Raw genomic sequence first — 21574 nt, forward strand, 5'->3', positions numbered from 1 at the left:
GGGAAGTGAGAGGGCTGTGAGAGAGAAAAGGAAGACAAGAGGGGTGTATGAGAGGAGGGAAGTGATATGGGCGTTCGTTGGAAGGGAAGTGAGAGGGGGTGTTTAAGTGGAGGGAAGTGAGAGGGGGTGTTTGAGGGGAGGGAAGTGTTAAGTGTATATGAGAGGAGGGAGATGAGAAGGGATGTGTGAGTGGAGGGAAGTCAGAAAAGGGAAGGAGAGATGGGTTGTGTGAGAGAAGGGTTGCATGTCATGATAGCGCCCAGCACAGGCATCGGTAAGGGCCTGGTGTTACAACGTTCATATTAATTCCCAGAGAGAGAGAGAGAGAGAGAGAGAGAGAGAGAGAGAGAGAGAGAGAGAGAGAGAGAGAGAGAGAGAGAGAGAGAGAGAGAGAACAAAGATTGGAATTAGCACAAAAGAGAAATATTCGATTAGAATGAGTGACTAGCGGAGCCAATCAATCAATCAGTCACATGAGACTGACTCCACCACAAGGAAATAGAATAAAACATAGGCATTGACTTTTTTTTTTCTCGCGATTTTCACTCAATTTATCATACAGAAAAAATGTCCTTTTCTTTTCGTGAGAGGAAGATCTGGATTTCATCTCCGATCTCAGACACACACCACTGGCTTATATATGATCGTCATGTTACCCCAGTGTCTTGAATCCAACGCTAGAGGAGAAATCTCTGAAGAGTAATTACTTCCTGTTGTTATGTGACCTACAATCTTTGACCGACGTTACTAAATTGTGTAAGAAAAGTCAAGGAAATTTTCGTAAGTGAAAGATTATACTGTACGTTCAGGACAATCAACAGAACACATTGTTCTTCATATTTTATTGATAAAACATATCGTACACTCATGCAAGTACATGTTTGAATATACATATATATATATATATATATATATATATATATATATATATATATATATATATATATATATATATATATATATATATATATATATATATATATATATATATATTTATATATATATCTATATATATATATATATATATATATATATATATATATATATATATATATATATATATATATATATATATATATATATATATATATATATATATATATATATATATATATATATACACAAAATGCTCATGACGTGGGAAACCTTCTGCTTTAACATACTGTCATGAGTTCATGTTAGACAAAGATCATCTCGTAGCAATGTCTGCTGGTTGACTTGGGTTCTCAAGTGTGGTAACTTGTCATTCTTTCTTTTTTCTCTTACTTTAACATGCAATATCAAAAATCATCTCTTGAGTTCCTGTCCACATTTTCATAAGTCTCACTTCCTGAACGGTGATACCATCAATTTAGAACAGAAATATTCCTTCGCAATATTTCACCTTTACTTCCACTCTGAAATGCTTGGGGTTGAAGGACCATTATTACCTTCCAGTCAATACGACAGAGAACAGAACCCAGATAATATCTCTCTCCATGTGTAATAAGATGGTCTCACGAGAGAACTACAGAGGCTGCCATCACTAGGTCGTGGGAGAGACAACCGACTACGTCTTTCGCCTACTGTACAATGACACAATACAAAAATAATTTCTTTTTTTTCTGTGTCATCGTGTCCGATCTCTGACCTGACGTTGAAAATTAGATGGGAAACTGAATCATTTCTGATTACATTCAAACTTTATTGACTCTCAGTCAATTTGCTCTTAGTCGTTAACCCTCTGGCTCGCTTAGGACAGAGTTTAGCAGAGTTGAAACCACTTCACCTTACCTAAACCGCAACTTTAGTCGTATTGAGATAGGTTCCTGGTCATATTGCTACGTTCAGTTCAGCGAGCATCATTTTCGCCTCCTCCTTTACACGACGTATCTGGTCTTATGGCCAACAGGAAGCATGGCCTGGACATGGGTGGCGGGAAAGTCTTCTACGAAACGAGAATCGACTGTCCTCTCATATAGCTATGCGTTTAATGGTGTTTAATATCAGTTTTGTTCATGAGTACTCACGCTATTCCAGCCTCTTCTCGTGTTTCATAAACCTCTTCCTAATATCAGTGATTACAGCCACCGTCATGTCTACGTTCTAGAGATAATAGTGAATCTTAGTGGATGTCCTACACTCCCTTCAAAAATGGTTTTATAGCTTTGAAGGTCTTCTTCCTCAGGATCTCTCTCCTCTACGTCTCCCGGAAGGAGAATCAGGAAATGCGTTTCTGTGGAACTCAGCTCGAGATGAAGCTGTTCTGCAAGTTATGGGCAAGTCTTTTTGAACAGCTATCATAACTTGTGTATATTCTGAGTAGCGTCTAACAGCGTCTAACCCTGAAGCCCCAATGCCCCTCCAGTGACGAGAGGGGAACGCAGTGAGAGATTAGTTCGTAATACACTCATGTACAGTGTTCCTTTAAAGAACATGCATCAAGTGTCATTAGCAAATACGAACAATGGTTGAGTTTGCCAACTTGCACAGACGTTATATCCTGGTTTGAGATATATATTATAAATTGGTAGATCTTATTAAAGTGCAAAACGTAGACAGGAAGGATCGGATTGTAGAATACAATGGTGCTGCTAACATAAGACAGGTATTAACAGGACCATAATCACCTTAGCTTCAATTATGCGAGAGTGAATTTGTAAATGTCACACCAACGGTAGCCCCTTGTTCGACACGTACTTACGCTTGAAGCTACGAATGTTGGACGTCAGAGGAAGTAGTTCTAAGCCAAGGATTGAGTCAAGTATCCATACTATTGCCAGAATATATTAGTATTTCATATTGCTCGGTTCCATATTGCTATGCTGTATCTCGATGATCGCAGTCTTCGTCCCAGACATACGATGACAGACGACAAGAAGACTGGAGATTGAATATTCGTCTATTGAAGATCCAATAATTTGGAGCAGTTTACCAAAAGACGCCAGCCTGAACCAGCAAAACAGAACGTAGTTTTCACGTAATTAGCTTAATGTCCATCAGATGTAAAGACACTGTTTGAGGCTAATATTACACACACAGAAAAGTACACTGCACACTCACTCGTTTCCAGGAAGTCAAACTGTCTATTCATATGATAATTAACTCGTAATCTCTGAGAAGATATTCTGATCTGCTTCATCATCATTACGTACAGCAAAAGAGAGTTATGATGCGAGTCATGACTAACAGAAAACGGGACTCATGGATGGCGAGATACGACACCCAGACACTGTACGTCATCTCAGAGGTGCGCACCAGGACTAGATTGACAGCTCTGTAGTGCTGTACAGAAGCCTGTACACATTTGTACGACAGAGAGCAAAAGTCATGCATGCTTGTCATCTCTGGGAATAACGAAGAAGCTGCTTCTTCTTCCCTCCTCCTTCCCCTAAGGAGGATGAAGGAGATGATTGTTGCTTCCAAACCAAAGACTCTGGTTATAAAGGTGCTTCATGGAAATACAGAGAAGACGCTTCACATAAAAAGGCTACGGTATTATACGATATATCATCTCTGGTCAAAGATGTTACTTAACGTTAATGTACTTATGAAATGGACATTGGAGGACAAGTGTTAAAACACTGGACTGGACAGCTTTGACGCGAGAGATGTCTACTGCAAAGTTACTGTTTCGGATATGATTTCAACTGCAAGCAACCTTTGCAGCGAGGAGCCACTCTTGAAAACAGCGACCACCACAGACAACTTGCCAGAAGATCCGTGTGCTACATCTAGAGCGATCACTCGCTTGCAGAAGGCATGGATCTGTGGCGAATAACTCAAGAGAGAGATACGACCCCTGTGTGACAGTTGAATGGTAGATGCACCAACCAGCACGGTCACCCACACAGGAGCAGTAGCGCGATGCGCAACCTTTCATTCACGTGACCCACCACAGCTATGGCGTCGCCGAAGGAAACCTCCTCCACAGCTATGACGTCACCGAAGGAAAACTCCTCCACAGTTATGATGTCACCGAAGGAAAACTTTAAAAAAACAAAAAAGAAACCATTTTCTCGAACACTCGATCATGCAGTTACTTGGCCATTGGTCTCAAGCCATTCACAGCATCACTGACGAAGATGCCTCTTTTCGACGGGGTGGGGTGGAGGCTGGTGTCCATCCCCTACGCGAGGACGGTTATGGCATATGGTAAGCCCAGCAAGAGAAAAGCGAAGAGTGACGCCCTGACTCTAGGCTGGCTGCTGCTAACTCCGCTGGTGGACTGAAGAACTGCCATGGCTGAAAGGAAGAGAAACCCAGAGGAGAAACTTTGAGTAGATGAACGTTAGGCAGTCCTTGAAACAGAATTTTGGTATTGTAAATATCATTAATGATATGTTAGTCACACCAAAGGTATAATATATTCATACGTCTAAAAAAAAGAGGATATATGGGAGACATTTAGGTAGATCGAGGTGAGCCATTCAGAGAGGGAGAGAAACATTCCTCTTTGACTGTCTTACGTTTCGTCGCAATGATCTCATTTGACTTTCTCTACTAATACTGGGTGAACCAACTTACCCTCCCTCTCTTTCGCGGAGAAACCGCCGACCTCAAACAAGACTCTAACACTTTCCATTTATGAGAGAAACGGTAGAAGCGTGTAATGTGCATGACCAGATCTCAATGGCCCATTCACATCCTCTTACCCATTGATGCTACAAAGGCCTTGGCTGGCTTAGAAGAGATGCAGATGTTATTGTAATAAACCTGTTTAGATTATATTATATTTTTGTGCTCTTAAACTGATTTTCATTCTGATGTTTTATTAGAGTCAAAATATTGGATAAGAAGATGCTGAAATTTTATAATGAAATAACATTAAATGTTGTGTAAGCCACAAGCCATTGTTGACCATCTCCACCAATGTTGTCTCAGTAGTTCTATATCCCACTCGGCAGCCAGGAAGACGCGAGTAATTACGTGTTTCCTCTGTTCGCATACTGCAGCTCGCCAGGAGAGTGCTGGAGCTAAGTCTGTCTGGGAACAGATGCCGTTTCCCCGTCTCCCGTAACCAATAATTGCATTGAACACTATAACTGTCAGTCTTGTGGAACCTTCACTCAGTCTTACATCTATATCCTCGACACCTACCCCCATTTTGTAAGATTGTCTCTCGATTCACCATATGACTTAAACACACCAAAAGAATATTGATAATTCCCAGGGATTACTGAGAGAACACATCTAATGCATTCTAAACTTTTTATTTCATTTACCTTAGTAGCCTCGTGTCCTAATTCAGACCAAGTGAATGTGATAAATTTAAGAAATGAGACTCGTCATAATATTCAGTTTTTTGAAGTAATGACAAGTTTGCTCCTTTTCTTCATGGTTCTCACTGCGAGCCCTCTATACTGGTGAAGATATTGTAATCTTCCTGACCACCAGGGTCTTACCTCTCGATGACGCGGTCAAAAACACCTGGAACCTCGCTCCTCTCTGTGGAGAGGGAGATACAGTCCCAGTCTCTACCAGACCACCTGAGCCTCACCTTTCTTGGTGGAGAAGGAGAAGTTGTCAGACTCAGCAGACCAGCCGTACTTGTTCCTGACCCTGACGACGGCGACGTAATCTGTGGCCACCTCCAGCCCCTCCAGCGTGTAGAACATGGAGTGGCGCCTCACCTCCGTCACTGCCTCGGAGTCTACCACTCGAGACACATTCTTCCATGCGCCCGTCATCAGGTTAGTGCGATTCCTCTGCGAGAGGAGCAGCCAGATGCAGTGGTGTAAGTAGCTACCGGTTGTACGTAAATACAACGAGGAGGAAGGGACACGAAGCTTTCGCTTGGTGAGGGAGGTGGTGAGGGCACAGGACGTTGGCAAGTGGCAAGCTCAGGTCGCTGGCTAGGACAGGTGGTAAGGATGGATAACCAAGACAAGTGGTATGGATAGGTAAAGACAAGTAGTGAGGGCATTTGGCAAAACCAGGTGACGAGTGAAAGAAGTAAGGACAGGGGATTATCGCAAGTAATAAGGGCAGGTGATCATGTAGATTATGAGAGCAGATAGCTGGGTTGGGTGGTGAGGACCGTTGGTGAAGGCAGACAGTGAGAGATGGTGATGAGGGTAGATGGTGAGGATGTATGACGCCAAGTGGTGGGGAGTTATGCACTAGAGACAGCTGGGGGTGCAATGTGGTAATTGTCTCAGTAAAGGTAATGGAAATACTTGTTCCTCAGATACCTCACGTAGAGGTGTAGGATGGAGCACTATGCAGACATATATATATATATATATATATATATATATATATATATATATATATATATATATATATATATATATATATATATATTTATCATTTTGCTTTGTCGCTGTCTCCCGCGTTTGCGAGGTAGCGCAAGGAAACAGACGAAAGAAATGGCCCAACCCACCCCCATACACATGTATATACACACACGTCCACACACGCAAATATACATACCTATACATCTCAATGTACACATATATATACACACACAGACACATACATATATACCCATGCACACCATTCACACTGTCTGCCTTTATTCATTCCCATCGCCACCTCGCCACACATGGAATACCATCCCCCTCCCCCCTCATGTGTGCGGGGTAGCGCTAGGAAAAGACATTCCTCCTGTGGGCAGACTGGCGGCAAGCAACCCACCTGCCATATGCCATCATGTATCTTGCGGTACTTGATGATGAACTCGGTGATGGGGTAGTAGCTCTCCGTCTCCCACGTCAGGGTGTACCTGTTGCTCTCGCCACCGTTGGGGCTGCTCGTCACCTGAGGCGTTTTAGGGAGACCTGGAAGGTGACACGTAACATGTACGATATAGAGATATAACCAGAGGATGGGGGTGAAGATATGTGTGGGAGGTATAGGGGGCTATCCCAAATGATGCTCATGGTAGGGATCTGTGTGGAGATAGAGAGGTCGACCAGCCAGCCAGTATAGGTCCTCCCAGAGAGGTCGACCAGCCAGCTAGTATATGTCCCCCTCAGAGAGGTCGACCAGCCAGCCAACCAGCCAGTATATGTCCCCTCAGAGAGGTCGACCAGCCAGCCAGTATATGTCCCCTCAGAGAGGTCGACCAGCCAGCCAACCAGCCAGTATATGTCCCCCTCAGAGAGGCCGACCAGCCAGCCAGTATATGTCCTTTCTCAGAGAGGTCGACCAGCCAGCCAGCCAGCCAGTATATGTCCCCCTCAGAGAGGTCGATCAGCCAGCCAGTAGGTAGATGTATCAGGAGGGATGATGATAATAGGAGAGATCCGACATTCTAAGTACTTGGCTTAGGCCCTAGTGAGTGGATGAATGAGGAGAGGATCCTTACAAATGAAGGTTAGGTTAAAGAGGATCCGGCATCGGTGTGGACTTCTGTCTGTGACTGGATCCTCATAGAAAAATGACATTAAGGGCTTTGAGGAGGCAAGGGTTAACCCTACCGGCGAAGGTGTTTGAGAAGATGCGAAGTGTGAGTGTACTTCGGGTCTATCATGAACATACGTGGGATTGGCCTAGTCAGAGATGCTTGTTACGGACCTGTAGGTTCAAAATGAGAATTTTTTTTCATAGTGGAACGAGTGAGACCCAAGAGTTCTATACGATAAGAATTGCCACACGTACTGGGAAGGCATATTTCAAAACATACGCATCAATAAATGAAAAGATAATATTTACGCTCATATATTTACACACACACACACACACACACACACACACACACACACACAAAACCCCTTTCATCAGTCATTTCGAACATCCTGAGAATGGATCATACAAACACTCCTAAGAAGCTAATGTACTTCCTCAAATGTGCTGAGAGCTTAGCTTCGTGCCTTAATCTGATTATCTGAAGCTTCATCTCACGCACACTCATTTGCTCATCTTCGTCAAATTGTTACAGTGCAAAGGTGGGCATCTATCGTGGCTAAATGTGTATCACATGCAAGCATCACCTGTCATTTGTATCACGGCGTTCTTCTGGCCGTAGATGTTCTCAGCGATGCACACGTAAGCCCCAAAGTCTTTCTCTGTGACGTGCTGGATGGTGAGTGTGTGGCGGTGGGCCACGTACGGTTGGCTCAGGTGGACGTCATTGGCACGGGAGGATTGCTGCTGCTGCTGCGGTGGCAGGTACAGCTGGGTGTCCATGAGGGTGTCTGGCAGCGGCCGCCCGTCGCGGGTCCACACTACGTCGGGCGGTGGTCGGCCGTGCACCACACACACCAGCTCGACCTGGTCGCCCTCGCCCGTCCTCACGACGAACTGGCAGTAAATTAGATTCTGATTAGCATAACTTCATAGGGTTCTCTGAGTGATCAGATGTGTTATAAGATTTGAAATCTGAAGATCAGTCCATATTCTAATCACCTACAATAGAGGGGGAACCACATGCATTGAATATATTTTGATAATCTTCATTTCCAATCAGTACTTCCTTTCCTTACAGTAAGAGATTGTGCAATGGAATTTTATATCATGCCCTAATCGTAGCTATGTCAGCTGAAAAGGATAAGACTCTAACTGCTTTGCCCAGAGAGGAAAGAAATGAAAAAGTAACATAATGGTCAATCTTCGTGTGGCTGGTCTCCAAACAGAAACTGTGGGAAGAGCAAAGTCGCACTACAAGTGTTCATGTGACAGAATACACATGGACAGCTTGCGAGATTAGCGGCCGATATGATACCCACACAGAACGGAGACAAAGCAGCCAAAGATGGTTGAAGAGAGGTGGTGGCCTTTATATCTAGCCCTGGCTAAAAGAGAGGCGGAAGAACAGGTACCCTATAGGTACAAGAACTGGTCCATATAGCGGCAAATGAGATTCGTGGTGGATATGGTTACAGCAGCTGCTCGGATAACTGCAGCACCTGTGAAACATCCCTAGTATTGGAGACGCAGGTTTTGTACCATTTTCTCCGTGAGACTTCCTGAATAGAGTGGAGAATATGGTTATACCTCACTTGTTTATGTTATTGCAGGACTGAATTTGATGGGCTTTGAAATTTGGTGGTCATAAATGAGTGAAAATTAGAGATATATGGGAAGAAATGGCTTTTTCTCTTTTTTTTTACTGTTGTACTTGACCACTGTACTTCTTTCCCAGTGGGAGTTGCTGCATAGGTCCAGTTTAAGGGAAGGGGTATATGTTCAGTGCAAGAAAAAGAACGGCCACAGGATTGTGATGTGGAATCACCATCGCAAGAGCGATTAGTGTCAGAGGCTGAAGAAACAAGTTGGTTTCACGAGGAGAAAAAAAGTTTAGGCTAAAGGTCATATTCCTAAAGAGCATCGCTATTGACGGGATAAAATCATAGTCTATCAGCGCGAGATACAATCATGTCAATCCATCAGCGAAAACTGCAATGGGACGACTCGAAAGGAACAGATGGAAATGGAAAAGGCATAAGAACGAAGCTTAGGGCGTAAAGCCTCGTGCCACATCCTGCCAAATGCTTTAGAACCGTCGAAGACCATGATAAAGATTCACCAAAAATCACTAAAGAAGAAGTACCAAGCTACACTTAAGCAGCCGTTGAAACCTCCTAAAGTGCCATGGTAAGCGTCTCGAGTTTGGGGTGAAGAGTGGACGTAGCTCGACTGCAGTGTTCATAACAGAGTAACGGAAGAAGGCCAGGAGGAAGACTCACCTGTTGTGTGATGATCTCTGGTGGGTATTCGACAGTGATGGACATGGCGGCCGAGGCTGGTTCGCCGATACCGTTGTCAGCTGTACACAGGTACATACCCTCCATGTGACGGTCCACGTTCACCAGCGTCAGTTTCTTACCCTGGGCGAAACAATCTTCCCTCAGCCATACGCGCACGTGTGAAACATAGTTCCCAAGATCATTTCGAAAAGCTAAATGGTAATGTCTGAAGTCAAATAGATTACTCCTATGTTAATTTGCTCAATTGGAAGGTCTACTAAGCCTTTTAACTCCCATGGTTACTGTGTACTGTAGGGTCGAGGCCTTTGTACTGGTTATTTTTCGTGAGATGTCCACTGTAGTGTTTGTCGAGAGGCTAAACCAATTTAAAGTGGGGAGAATACAGACTCCCCCATTACAAACCTATGAAAGATATACTGAAATAAATTCATCTGAAATAAATTCATCATCAGTGAGTCGAAGAGATCTTTTAATGTGCTTTCCCCTCCCACTCGTACTGTTGGGTCTATAATGTCTTGCAGCATTGGAAAAGTTAATTCACCACTTTTTCCAATAACTATGTATATGAATAATGTACCATTACTAATGTAGGTAATCACTTTGCAGTGGAATAAGTATTAGCCTACTGTCTTTTTTCATTATATACAGTGTTTTAAGTGGAAGAAACATGAAACTAGTTTTGGATCTATAAGGGACACATCTGGACAGCAAGGTCTTAAGTGCAATTCCCTACGATGCAAGTGTTGGTAAAGTGAGTCAGTTGTGCTTCTCGCTCTCTTTGACATATAATGCGAATCGGGAGACACTTTGCCTGACGGGCAGGAAGCAGGTGGATCTTGGTTTGCTTCGTTACATCAGCATGTTTTAGTGTGTCTTTTCGCCTCATATTTCCCCGTCCTTCAAAGTCTGTCGCTTCTACTTTGTCGAGGTCGAACTTTGTTGTGTATTAAACTAAAGACATGAACAAATACTAAAGATTCCGTTGATAGAGAACCATTAGGAAGGTCGTCACCTTAAATGTATCCTTCATCATTTTTTCCCCCTTTAAATACCTTAAATACCAAACCCATTACCTCTCAAAGTCACGAGTGTCAACAGACTGTCATTACCTGTTTGCTACGCTGTCCGGTAGGCAGGGAACCTCCCTGACGATACCAGTGGATGACAGGCTCGGGATTACCTTGTCCTTTACACTCGAGGGTCACGCTCTTGCCCATGGCTACGTGTTGCTCCGGAGGCACCATGGCCCTGACGGTGGGTGCGTACTGGATGTCCAGGACGTGCCTCAGCTGCAGTGGAGGCTCCAGGTCGAAATGGCAGATGAAAATGCCAGCGTCGCGAGGGCGTGTGTGGGAGATGGTGAGACGCGACCCATCCACAGTCATCCGAGGGTCCGGGATTACTTTGTCGTTGCCAACAGATATGAGCTTCTCACTGCCTCCGTTGCCCGGCATCTTCTTGATGATCAGCCTCAGCTTTCCTGGCGAGAATCCAAGAATCAGCAAAGGACACAGTGGTACTTGATTCTCGGGGGTTATTTGACTATCAGGGGATTACGATGAAACTCATACCTACATGCGCTTGCCTTACGGAAGGAACTAGATAATTGCATTGTTATTCAAGATGTTTATGGCCGTTTTTTGCCGCTGGTTGATCGTACCGCCCAGATTCATCCTGTGAGCAGTAGCGCAAAAGGATTACAGAGGTCACAAAGGGTCTTTATCTCAGACTCTAGATGGCAGATACGAAACATATGTCACCTTGTGACTACACAAGATAATGCTATACTCTCAAACGTAACAGTATTGCACATCCGTTCATAAGGTTCTTGAAATGAATAGATCAACATCATTATTCCGTCTTTGAATCACGAGATAGAAACCTCGGACTGATCACATAACACCTGTGGCAGGATTAATCCTGGTCAGTGAATGGTCCATTTCACGTTATTCATCCGTATGGACGATCAACCTTCATCAGGATGAATGAAAGCAGCACTCGGATGCAGACAGTGGTATGTATTACAGAGAGAGAGAGAGAGAGAGAGAGAGGTGTAAAACCGACCTGGGTTGTCGACGTCGCACGGGATGATGACGGACTGGCCCACCTCCACTGTGAAGGTCTGGGGTCGCGCCAGGAAGGTGGGTGAGCTGAGGCCCTCCTCCTGGTAGTAGTAGTAGTCACGGTACTCGTAGATCCCCAAGTCGTCGTTGTAGCCCTTGGACAGACCTGTGGGAGGAGGACCGAGGGAAATAAGATTCGACAGGTAACACGTCTGGGAGAGATGTGTCCAGTGTTAGTGTCTTTACCATAGTGTAATGATTTGTGTTGTACTGTGCCACAGTGTAATTACCTATTTTTTTTACTGTGCCACAGTGTAATTACTTATTTGATTTAACTATGCCACAGTGTAATTACTTATTTGATTTTACTGTACCACAGTGTAATTACTTATTTGATTTTACTATGCCACAGTGTAATTACTTATTTGATTTCACTATGCTACAGTTGTTTGACTTTATTGTGGCACAGTATAATGACCTATCTTTTACTGTTCCATAGTCTGATTGCCTATTATTACTGTGCCACAGTGTAATTACCTATCCTTTTACTGTTTCTTAGTGTGGGTACCTATTTTTACTGTGCCACAGTGTAATTACTTATTCTACTGTGTCAGTGTAATTATTTATCATTACTGTGCCACTGTCATTACCCATTTTCTTTGGCATGGGGAGGGAGTTTTATACTCTTAAGGGACCTCACCCCATGTCTTAAACTTTACTATTACACAACTTAATGAAGTATGAACTATACTAACTATACTCACTATACTATTACACAACTGAATGAGGTGCTAACTATACTTAACGAGAACTCAATCATACTTGGAGTAGGGCAAGATGTAATGAGCACGTACTTAGCCATCTTTAACGATCCAGTTCACCCAGACGACCCCTAATAGCTGGAAAGAATCTAAGCGAAACGTGCAGCGATAGGCTAGCTGGAACCAGTGATCGATCGCGTTGACATGAATTTCTTAACGTAGCCAGACACCCACTTGACTAAAGCGAGTTTCCTCTCTCTTTACGTTTCGTGATGTTTATTTGCCGTGAGCCCATGTGTATCTTACACGCACGCAGTGACCACACAGACATCACGAAGAACAGACCTTTGCATGCGAGAATATCAAACACACTACGTCGAAACTTCCACTTATCCCAGAGCATATTCGCGGGTGCATTGGTTCTCAATCTGTACAGTGTCCATTAAGGATGGATGTGGACCAGTGGAGAGACTAATGTCCTCAAAGACTCGATGGCGGGTTTTAGGTAGGAGTTTGTGGTCCTCTCTATCAACTGTGTGATTCTCAGAGTCCATATGTGTTTCTCTTGGACCTGCTACTCTTGATAAAGGTAAATACGGAGCTCTGAGCCTAATATGTATCATTCTTTGTTGTGTAAGAATCTAGACTAGTCAGAGATTGTACTGTTTAGTTCTACAAGATATGTGGCTACTTCTACAGCCACAGTATTACGTGGTTCTCGGAGCGAAACGCTCAAGCCTCTTCCCTCAGCTCCACATAACTATACGTTCCCACATGACTAATACACCTGGTTCAGTAGGAGGGCTGCGTAGGACAGCCGAAGGAACCGGGTAAGCCATACAGTATGGTCAGGTGGCTATCCTGCCCAGGCAAATCGTCACTCGGTGAAGTCTCATTTTGCGCTGAAATACACAGAAATAAAGGGTCGTGTTCCTAACCATTCACGGGCCGGCCGGAGTCGAGTACGCATAAGTTCGATATCTGGTCATGGCATTCGGTCCACACTCCACCCAGCTGTTCATCCCCCCCCCCTAGTCCTGGTCGATGAATTGGGTATATATATATATATATATATATATATATATATATATATATATATATATATATATATATATATATATATATATATATATATATATACACATCAGCGATTTATGTTGGGAGAAAAACATTATCCAGAGTGTTGCTCACACCACCGGCTGTCACACATTGCCCAAAGGTCGTCCCTCAATGTATAATGGATAAGGTTAGAGAAAGACGAGAGACACATGATTAACGTCATGCAATATTACGCTACACCTGTCCACGTACAGATGAAAAGGAGCTGACACCACAAGTGGCGGGTATACGACAATGACGTGACTGAGGGGAAGACTAATCCTCACTGAACCACACTGTGATCAGCAGGGTTGTGTGGCTGACACTGTGGCTGGTACACTGTGGGGGACGCGACTCAGCCTAGACCAATCGTCAGCACCACACTATCGTCAGGAGGAGAATGACTGACATCACGAGTGGTGAGTATACTGCCGTGGTGTGAGGACTGAATCATCCATCAGGAACACACAAGGGCATGATCACATGTAGGATTCTCCTCACTTTCCCAGCCTCACTTCTCACTCGGAGCAGCCTCCCTGGACAGTCCAGAGTCTCTGCCTATCTAAAGCCATGAAATTATGCCCGTCGAATTTCGACGATCATCGTTGAATATATCATTAGCCTCCCTTGTGATGGAGAACATCCCCCCCCACACAAAACAATACACCACAATACTACATCACTCCAGCACGTGAATTCTACTTTGACAAGAACAGCAAATATTGCCTGCGCTTCATCATTGTATTATACCGTCAGCTGTACACACGCAACATTCATAACAGCTTAATCCAGTTTTAGTTACTCTTATTTCCTGTGTGTGTGTGTTGGCATCAGCTCGCGTCCGACTGTCAGTTACCTGTGCGTGACAGCACCAGTCTCCTGACTGTAATTTGTCCCTTGAGGTTCACACTACCTGCCTGGCTGATGTGGCCCTCGTTGATCATGGCTGAGGTCCTACTTATACACCCGGCGGAGAACGTGCACCTCGGGACGTCATGGTGTGCTAGTGCTGGGGACGTCAGGGTGTGCTAGTGCTGGGGACGTCAAGGTGTGTTAGTGCTGGGGACGTCAAGGTGTGCTAGTGCTGGGGACGTCAGGGTGTGCTAGTGCTGGGGACGTCAAGGTATGCTAGTGCTGGGGACGTCAGGGTGTGCTAGTGTTGGGGACGTCAATGTGTGCTAGTGCTGGGGACGTCAAGGTGAGCTAGTGCTGGGGACGTCGGGTGTGTAAGCTGGTGCTGAGGGGGATTAGTGTGGGAGGTTGTACCTGGGATGCTCCAGAAGGGTGTTGAGGGATCTTATCTGTTACGGATGGTAGTGTGGAAGTGATGGGGGTGTGATGGTTGGTGAGGGTGAGGGGGAAAGATGGATGGGGCGGGAGGGTTGGGGGAGATAAGATACGATGCGATAAGCAGGCAGGAGAGTGGTTGGGGACGAGGCGCGGCTGGAGGGGAGGGAGGATGGAGAACGAAGTAGGGTTAAATGCACGATCGTGCATACGAAAATGTGAGGTAGTGTTGGAGAAATAATATATGGGTGTGATGCCCGTGTGCTCAGGCATCATTGGAGATTCCTGGGGTACTGTTCGTGTGTGTGTGTGTGTTGGAGAAACATTGAGATAATGTTGCAGAGTGCTTAATACAGTGTATAGGATAGTACTGATGTAAGAACGACGTAGTACTGGAGAAGCAGCAATGTTTGGCTTTACTGGAGTACTACAATGGCAAAGTTGGTGCAACACTGGCAATATATTGAGAACCAGTGCGACAGTATCTATCCAGTGTTGGGGTAAGGAGGGTGTGTTGAGCAAGGGTTGGAGTTGTACTGACGGCAGTGTGACCTGCGTTGAGCGAGGGATGGGGGAGAGTGTCGGGTGTGTGTTTAGAGATTGCAGTTTGGAGTTGGTGCAGTTAGTTCTTGCTGGGGTAAGAGTGAGGTAGCTACTGAGGACCTGAGACACGCCAATCACCATGAGGAACATAATAATGAGTAGATACGATCTATGATATCAGTTGTTCCCAGCAGCTGAGAATGAAGATTGCCATAAAAACGCGACCCATGGAATCTATCTTGAAAACTTCGTACTTGGAGTGAATGACTCGCTTGTGTATGGCTTAAACACCTTTACCTGCCTTATATTTATTCCTCTATATCCCTGTACATTGTCGTAACTCAAATGAAGCAATGTTAAGTTGGCATGTAGCTGGGAAGTAATCCACTTCACTGTGTCGTATTTCTTTTCTATATTTTGTCTATTGATTCTCTTCTTGCATACCGGTCTCTGCCTGACCTTCTTAATATCTCATTCGCTCTCTTCCTCTCTCGTCCAGGTTCTCTCTCTCTCTCTCTCTCTCTCTCTCTCTCTCTCTCTCTCTCTCTCTCTCTCTCTCTCTCTCTCTCTCTGACCTCAAGCGAGAGTGGGGGCGTCACTGGCATTTCCTGTAGCGTTTTATTTTTATGTTTTCGTGTGTTGAGTCTGTCTTAATTGCTAATCCTAAAGGACTTTAGCTTGTCCCCAGGCAATTCTAAAGCCCATCCTAGCATTAACCAGATCATTATGAGGGAATTGTCAAAACACTAAAATATATAAAAAATAAAGTTGTTCAAGACACACCCAGCTACCCAGGTCAACCCCCGCCACGTGACCCACCTTAATCACTCTCCCTTACAACGGTTACTGCCAGACAAAGCGGACAGTGGTTGGTCTGTACAGATTGGTGTTGGACGGCGGGACTCAAGTGTGATGTTGGGATTTAAATAACTTTGTTAAGTACTGGCACCTGATGAGGTAGATTGTCTCCACGAAACATGTTGTGCCACACGTATAGAAAAATTACGTTAAACAGAATTGTATAAACTCCTACTGAAGTGCGATTTCACTTTCATACTAACATCACGAACTTGTGTAATCCTGATATACATATACATGTATCTTTTATACATATTCGCCATTTCCCGCGTTAAAGTAGCGTTAAGAACTGAGGCCTGAGCCTTAGAGGGAATATCCTCATTTGGCCCCCTTCTTTGTTCCTTCTTTTGGAAAATTTATACGGAGGGGAGGATTTCCAGCCCCCAGCTCCCTACCCTTTTAGTTGCCTTTTACAACACGCAGGGAATACTTGGGAAGTATCCTTTCTCCTCTATCCCCAGGGATGATATATATATATATATATATATATATATATATATATATATATATATATATATATATATATATATATATATATATATATATATATATATATATATATATATATATATATATATATATATATATATATATATATATTTATATATATATATATATATATATATATATATATATATATATATATATATATATATATATATATATATATATATATATATATATATATATATATATATATATATATATATATATATAAATAGTATATATATATATGTATATATGCAGCATATCTATATATATGTATTCACGTCAGCCTCAGAGAATAACGCCCCACACAGAATCCATAGCCAGAATATAGTGTAGCACAGTGTAGTAAGATAGTACAGACAATTATTTCATTTCAATCATTCCTGTAAAATTCTATGCTTGTTTTTTCCCAGGTGAGCGTGGGTTTTTTATCCTACGGGCTGTTGCTGCCAGAGGCTAGGGGGAGAAAGAGAGAGAGAGAGAGAGAGAGAGAGAGAGAGAGAGAGAGAGAGAGAAAGAGAGAGAGAGAGAGAGAGAGAGAGAGAGAGAGAGAGAGAGAGAGAGAGAGAGAGAGAGAGAGAGAGAGCCCTCGTGACTTTTTTCTTTCATCCGAGGTCCAGTTATCTTAGTGCACGAACCATCCAGACAACCTCGTCGAAGGATAACAGGCCCTTATGCCATCTCTGCATCTCTCTCTCTCTCTCTCTCTCTCTCTCTCTCTCTCTCTCTCTCTCTCTCTCTCTCTCTCTCTCTCTCTCTCTCTCTCTCTCTCTCTCTCTCTGAATATGTATATATATATATATATATATATATATATATATATATATATCCCTGGGGATAGGGGAGAAAGAATACTTCCCACGTATTCCCTGCGTGTCGTAGAAGGCGACTAAAAGGGAAGGGGCAGGGGGCTGGAAATCCTCCCCTCTTGTTTTTTTTTTCTTAATTCTCCAAAAGAAGGAACAGAGAAGGGGGCCATGTGAGGATATTCCCTCAAAGGCCCAGTCCTCTGTTCTTAATGCTACCTCGCTAACGCGGGAAATGGCGAATAGTTTAGAAGAAGAAGAATATATATATATATATCATCTCTGCAAACCCTGACAGCATTCAATCGTGTGGTCTGTGTGTATCGCTACTCGTGTCGTTTATGAATCCCTCACTCAGCTTGAAAATCACATCCCTTCAGATCCTCCTTTCCCCCCTTTCCTCAGTCTCTGAGGTCGGACAAAAACGACAGAAAAAAAAAAAAAAAGATCACCGAAATATTTTTCCCGGATCCGGACATGATAGCCATTTGGATTTCTATTTTGTCAATAGTCGAAATAGAAGACAATTATTGGGATACAGTTAGAGCTTACAGATTTCGACCCCCCAACCCCCCCGGAAACCATCAAATCTAATAGTCCTGTTGCTGCAGCGAACCGTAGAGCCAGGTGGAAGGCTCTGTATTGTATACCCTGAGCAATTTTACTGGGGGGAAACGCCAGGGACGAAGTTATATAGCGTTAAAGGTACCGTACTGGTACATAGCGTTGAGGGAGTGTATATATATTTCAACTCATCAGTTTCCATTCTCCCATTCGACGGGGTTGTCGTATTTCGCCGGGTCTGTATGCATTTACGTTATCACGGGATCGAACTAGGTAGAGCCAGTAGCCCACCTCACCACGTAGAGCGACACACACAGGCCCACCTCACCACGAAGAGCGACTCACACAGGCCCACCTCACCACGTACAGCGACTCACACAGGCCCACCTCTCCACGTAGAGCGACTCACAATGGCCCACCTCACCACGTACAGCGATTCACACAGGCCCACCTCACCACGTAGAGCGACTCACACAGGCCCACCTCACCACGTACAGCTACTCACAATGGCCCACCTCACCACGTAGAGCGACTCACACAGGCCCACCTCACCACGTAGAGCGATTCACACAGGCCCACCTCACCACGTAGAGCGACTCACACAGGCCCACCTCACCACAAGGGTAATGAGTGCATCGACCCACACTCGATGGAGGCTGACTCATGTATCGATCATTTCTCCCCTTTTTTTGTATGTCGTTGTCCAAGGGAGGAGGAGGAAGAGGAGGAGGAGGAAGAGGAGGAGGAGGAAGAGGAGGAGGAGGAAGAGGAGGAGGAGGAGGAGGGATCCACACGAGACACAGGTCTTAATCAAAAGATCGATATCATAAAGATAACATATCTGTACGTCACGGCTTATGGCCCCCTCGTGGTGTCGTAGAGGGAAAATTAAACTCTTTAGCCCAAAGAAATATTGAGTCATGACAGCGTATGGTATTTTCATGCCAGAATTCGTATTCCGGACTTCAACACCACATCTATGACTGACTGAGTCACGGATAGATACAGAGAGACCGATGCTAACCCGAGGCTGTGCTGCGAAACGTGTCTGTATTACTGTCTCAAAACATAATATGAAAACCCATCATGAATGACGAAGGTAATCTTTATCAGCATTACGGGCCCCCGTAGCGTGTTGTGAGTGTCCCTGTCAATAATTCCACGCACGGGTCTGACTGGGTTCGAATCCCGGGCGCAGTCATCTACCCACAGTAAACCCAGTTGTTCATCCTCTTATAGGGGGTTGGTTGATAAAGAGGGTATGTGTCACAGGTTGGCTGGGGTATATAAGAATACACACACACACACACACACACACACAAGCATATATATATATATATATATATATATATATTATATATATATATATATATATATAATATATATATATATATTATAATATATATATATATATACATATATATAATATATATGTATTGTTGACTGTATTGTTGACTGGTTGGTAAGGTTATTTAATGTATGTATGACTCATGGTGAGGTGCCTGAGGATTGCTCGCGGTCTGATGCATTTCGTTTACGGATGAAAGGGATAGAGCAGTGCCCACCTCAACACGAGAGCGACACACAGTTGTCCCACCTATCCTGGATAGATGACATGCGACGGGTCATGTCTCACAGGTAAGGCATCACACAGCCTCAACACGTAGGGATTTCACAATGGGCAGCACCTCACATACAGCGATACACACCACCTCACACGAGATCGAGCTTGAACGTTTGAGAATCACAGAAAGCAATGTCTTGCATGTACATTCTATCACAATGGGCACCTCACTAGTCAGCGATCAGCAATGGCCTGACGTCATCAGAATCTGGTGTGGAGCAAGTTGACGCACCTCACTTATAGGGATCAAGGCCGGTACCTACACGTGACAGAGCTACTAAATGGTCTCACCTTACCTTCGGTAGGCGTGACTCCACGTCCCACCGTCGTTACACTTTATGTAGGTTGTTATTGGAGTACACAGCCCAGCTCACCACGGAAAGAGGGATCAATATCAAGTGTCCGGCCTCACCACAAGGTTGATGGAGCAGTTCGTCCTCACTCGATGGAGTGATCATGTATCGATGTTTCCCCTTTTTTTGTGAGAACTGTCCAAGAGAGGAGGGAAGAGTGTAAAGTGTGGAGAAGAAAGTAAGGAATGTGAAGAGAAGGAAGGTCAGAGGTGAGGGCAGGAAGGAGGGATTAACGAGACAAAAGGTACTTAATCAATTATACGATATCTAAGGAGTACTTCAGGAGGAACCATGGCTTATGGCCCCCTCGGTGTGCGTAGAGGGAAATAACTTTGCAAAGGATTGAATGTTGACAGTCAGGAATTATCGCCAGAATCGTATGCAGACATTAAGCTACCAAGTATGACTGTCAACTGATGTAGTTACGATAGCGTAGGGACCGATGCTAACAGCTGTGCTGCGGAAAGGTCTGGATGTCTGCGAAAATGAGATTGAAAACCTTGATGATGACGAGGTTACTTATCAGATTAACGGGCCCGTAGGTGTAGTGGTGACATAAAAAATTTCCGACGCACAGTGAGTGGTTTTCGAATCGGTGGGCAGTGCATACCCACAGTAGACCAAGTTATACCATAGGATATGTGTGGTGAAAAGAGGGAATGGGCAACAGGTTGGAAATATATATATATATATATATACATATATATATATATACATGTGTGTGTGTGTGTGTATGTGTGTGTGTGTGTGTGTGTGTGTGTGTGTGTGTGTGTGTGCGCGTGTGTAGAGAGAGAGAGAGAGAGAGAGAGAGAGAGAGAGAGAGAGAGAGAGAGAGAGAGAGAGAGAGAGAGAGAGAGAGAGAGAGAGAGAGAGAGAGAGAGAGAGAGGGCTATGGTTATGTCATTTATTTCCTTGTTCCGTCTCAAGGCACCATAACGAAATAGTTAAAGATGCCGAAGGTTAAGTTCTTGGGTATAGAGATATACAACAGAGATCGACTCCACACCTCCTCCTCCTCCTTCTCCTCCTCCTGTAGCAGTATACTGGCCGAGCCGTCACTGCAGAAGACGCTGCCTTTTAAAGTTCAGTACCGACATTAATAGACCTGCCTCACCCTGTGACAACGTTTGCTCGCTACCTACAGACACATCGAAAACATGAGTAGATGGTCGTGATAATGAGGCAGGATCAGTTCTTGTGGTAGCCTGTAATCCAAACCTACTCATAATGTAATCACTGGAGGCCGTGTATCGTGTTAATGCTCGCTAATACACTTATGAAATGTTCCTTGAATGTCATTTGTTTTAAGAGAGATTCGTATCGTCTATATCACCAAGGATAACTGTATCATCCTTTCCGTCTCTCGGGACAGAGATGTACCTGATCTTGTCTCTCATATTGTGATGGGTGTCATGTTACTCGTCTGTCCTTCGCCTTAATAAAGGAATCCAAAGACCACCTTATATATCAACGATCCCGAGATCAACCGAAGAAAA

General features: G+C 44.0%; 1 protein-coding gene across 2 annotated transcripts in view; it reads right to left on the reverse strand.

Annotated features, from left to right (window-relative positions):
* Positions 1-1265: 1265 nt before the first annotated feature.
* Positions 1266-21574, reverse strand: part of LOC139757836 (protein amalgam-like) — a 111748-nt gene continuing 91439 nt past the window's right edge. For both annotated transcript variants that reach the window (XM_071678727.1, XM_071678728.1), the window contains 7 exons: positions 11697-11861; positions 10742-11112; positions 9612-9752; positions 7917-8226; positions 6619-6761; positions 5480-5687; positions 1266-4224 (listed from right to left, as the gene is read on the reverse strand). In XM_071678727.1, coding sequence (XP_071534828.1) covers positions 4109-4224; positions 5480-5687; positions 6619-6761; positions 7917-8226; positions 9612-9752; positions 10742-11112; positions 11697-11861 — 1454 coding nt within the window. In that variant the 3' untranslated portion in view covers positions 1266-4108. The remainder of the gene's footprint in view (positions 4225-5479; positions 5688-6618; positions 6762-7916; positions 8227-9611; positions 9753-10741; positions 11113-11696; positions 11862-21574) is intronic.

Source organism: Panulirus ornatus, chromosome 28 (genome assembly GCF_036320965.1).
Source record: "Panulirus ornatus isolate Po-2019 chromosome 28, ASM3632096v1, whole genome shotgun sequence".
NCBI classification, from domain to species: Eukaryota; Metazoa; Arthropoda; class Malacostraca; order Decapoda; family Palinuridae; genus Panulirus; species Panulirus ornatus.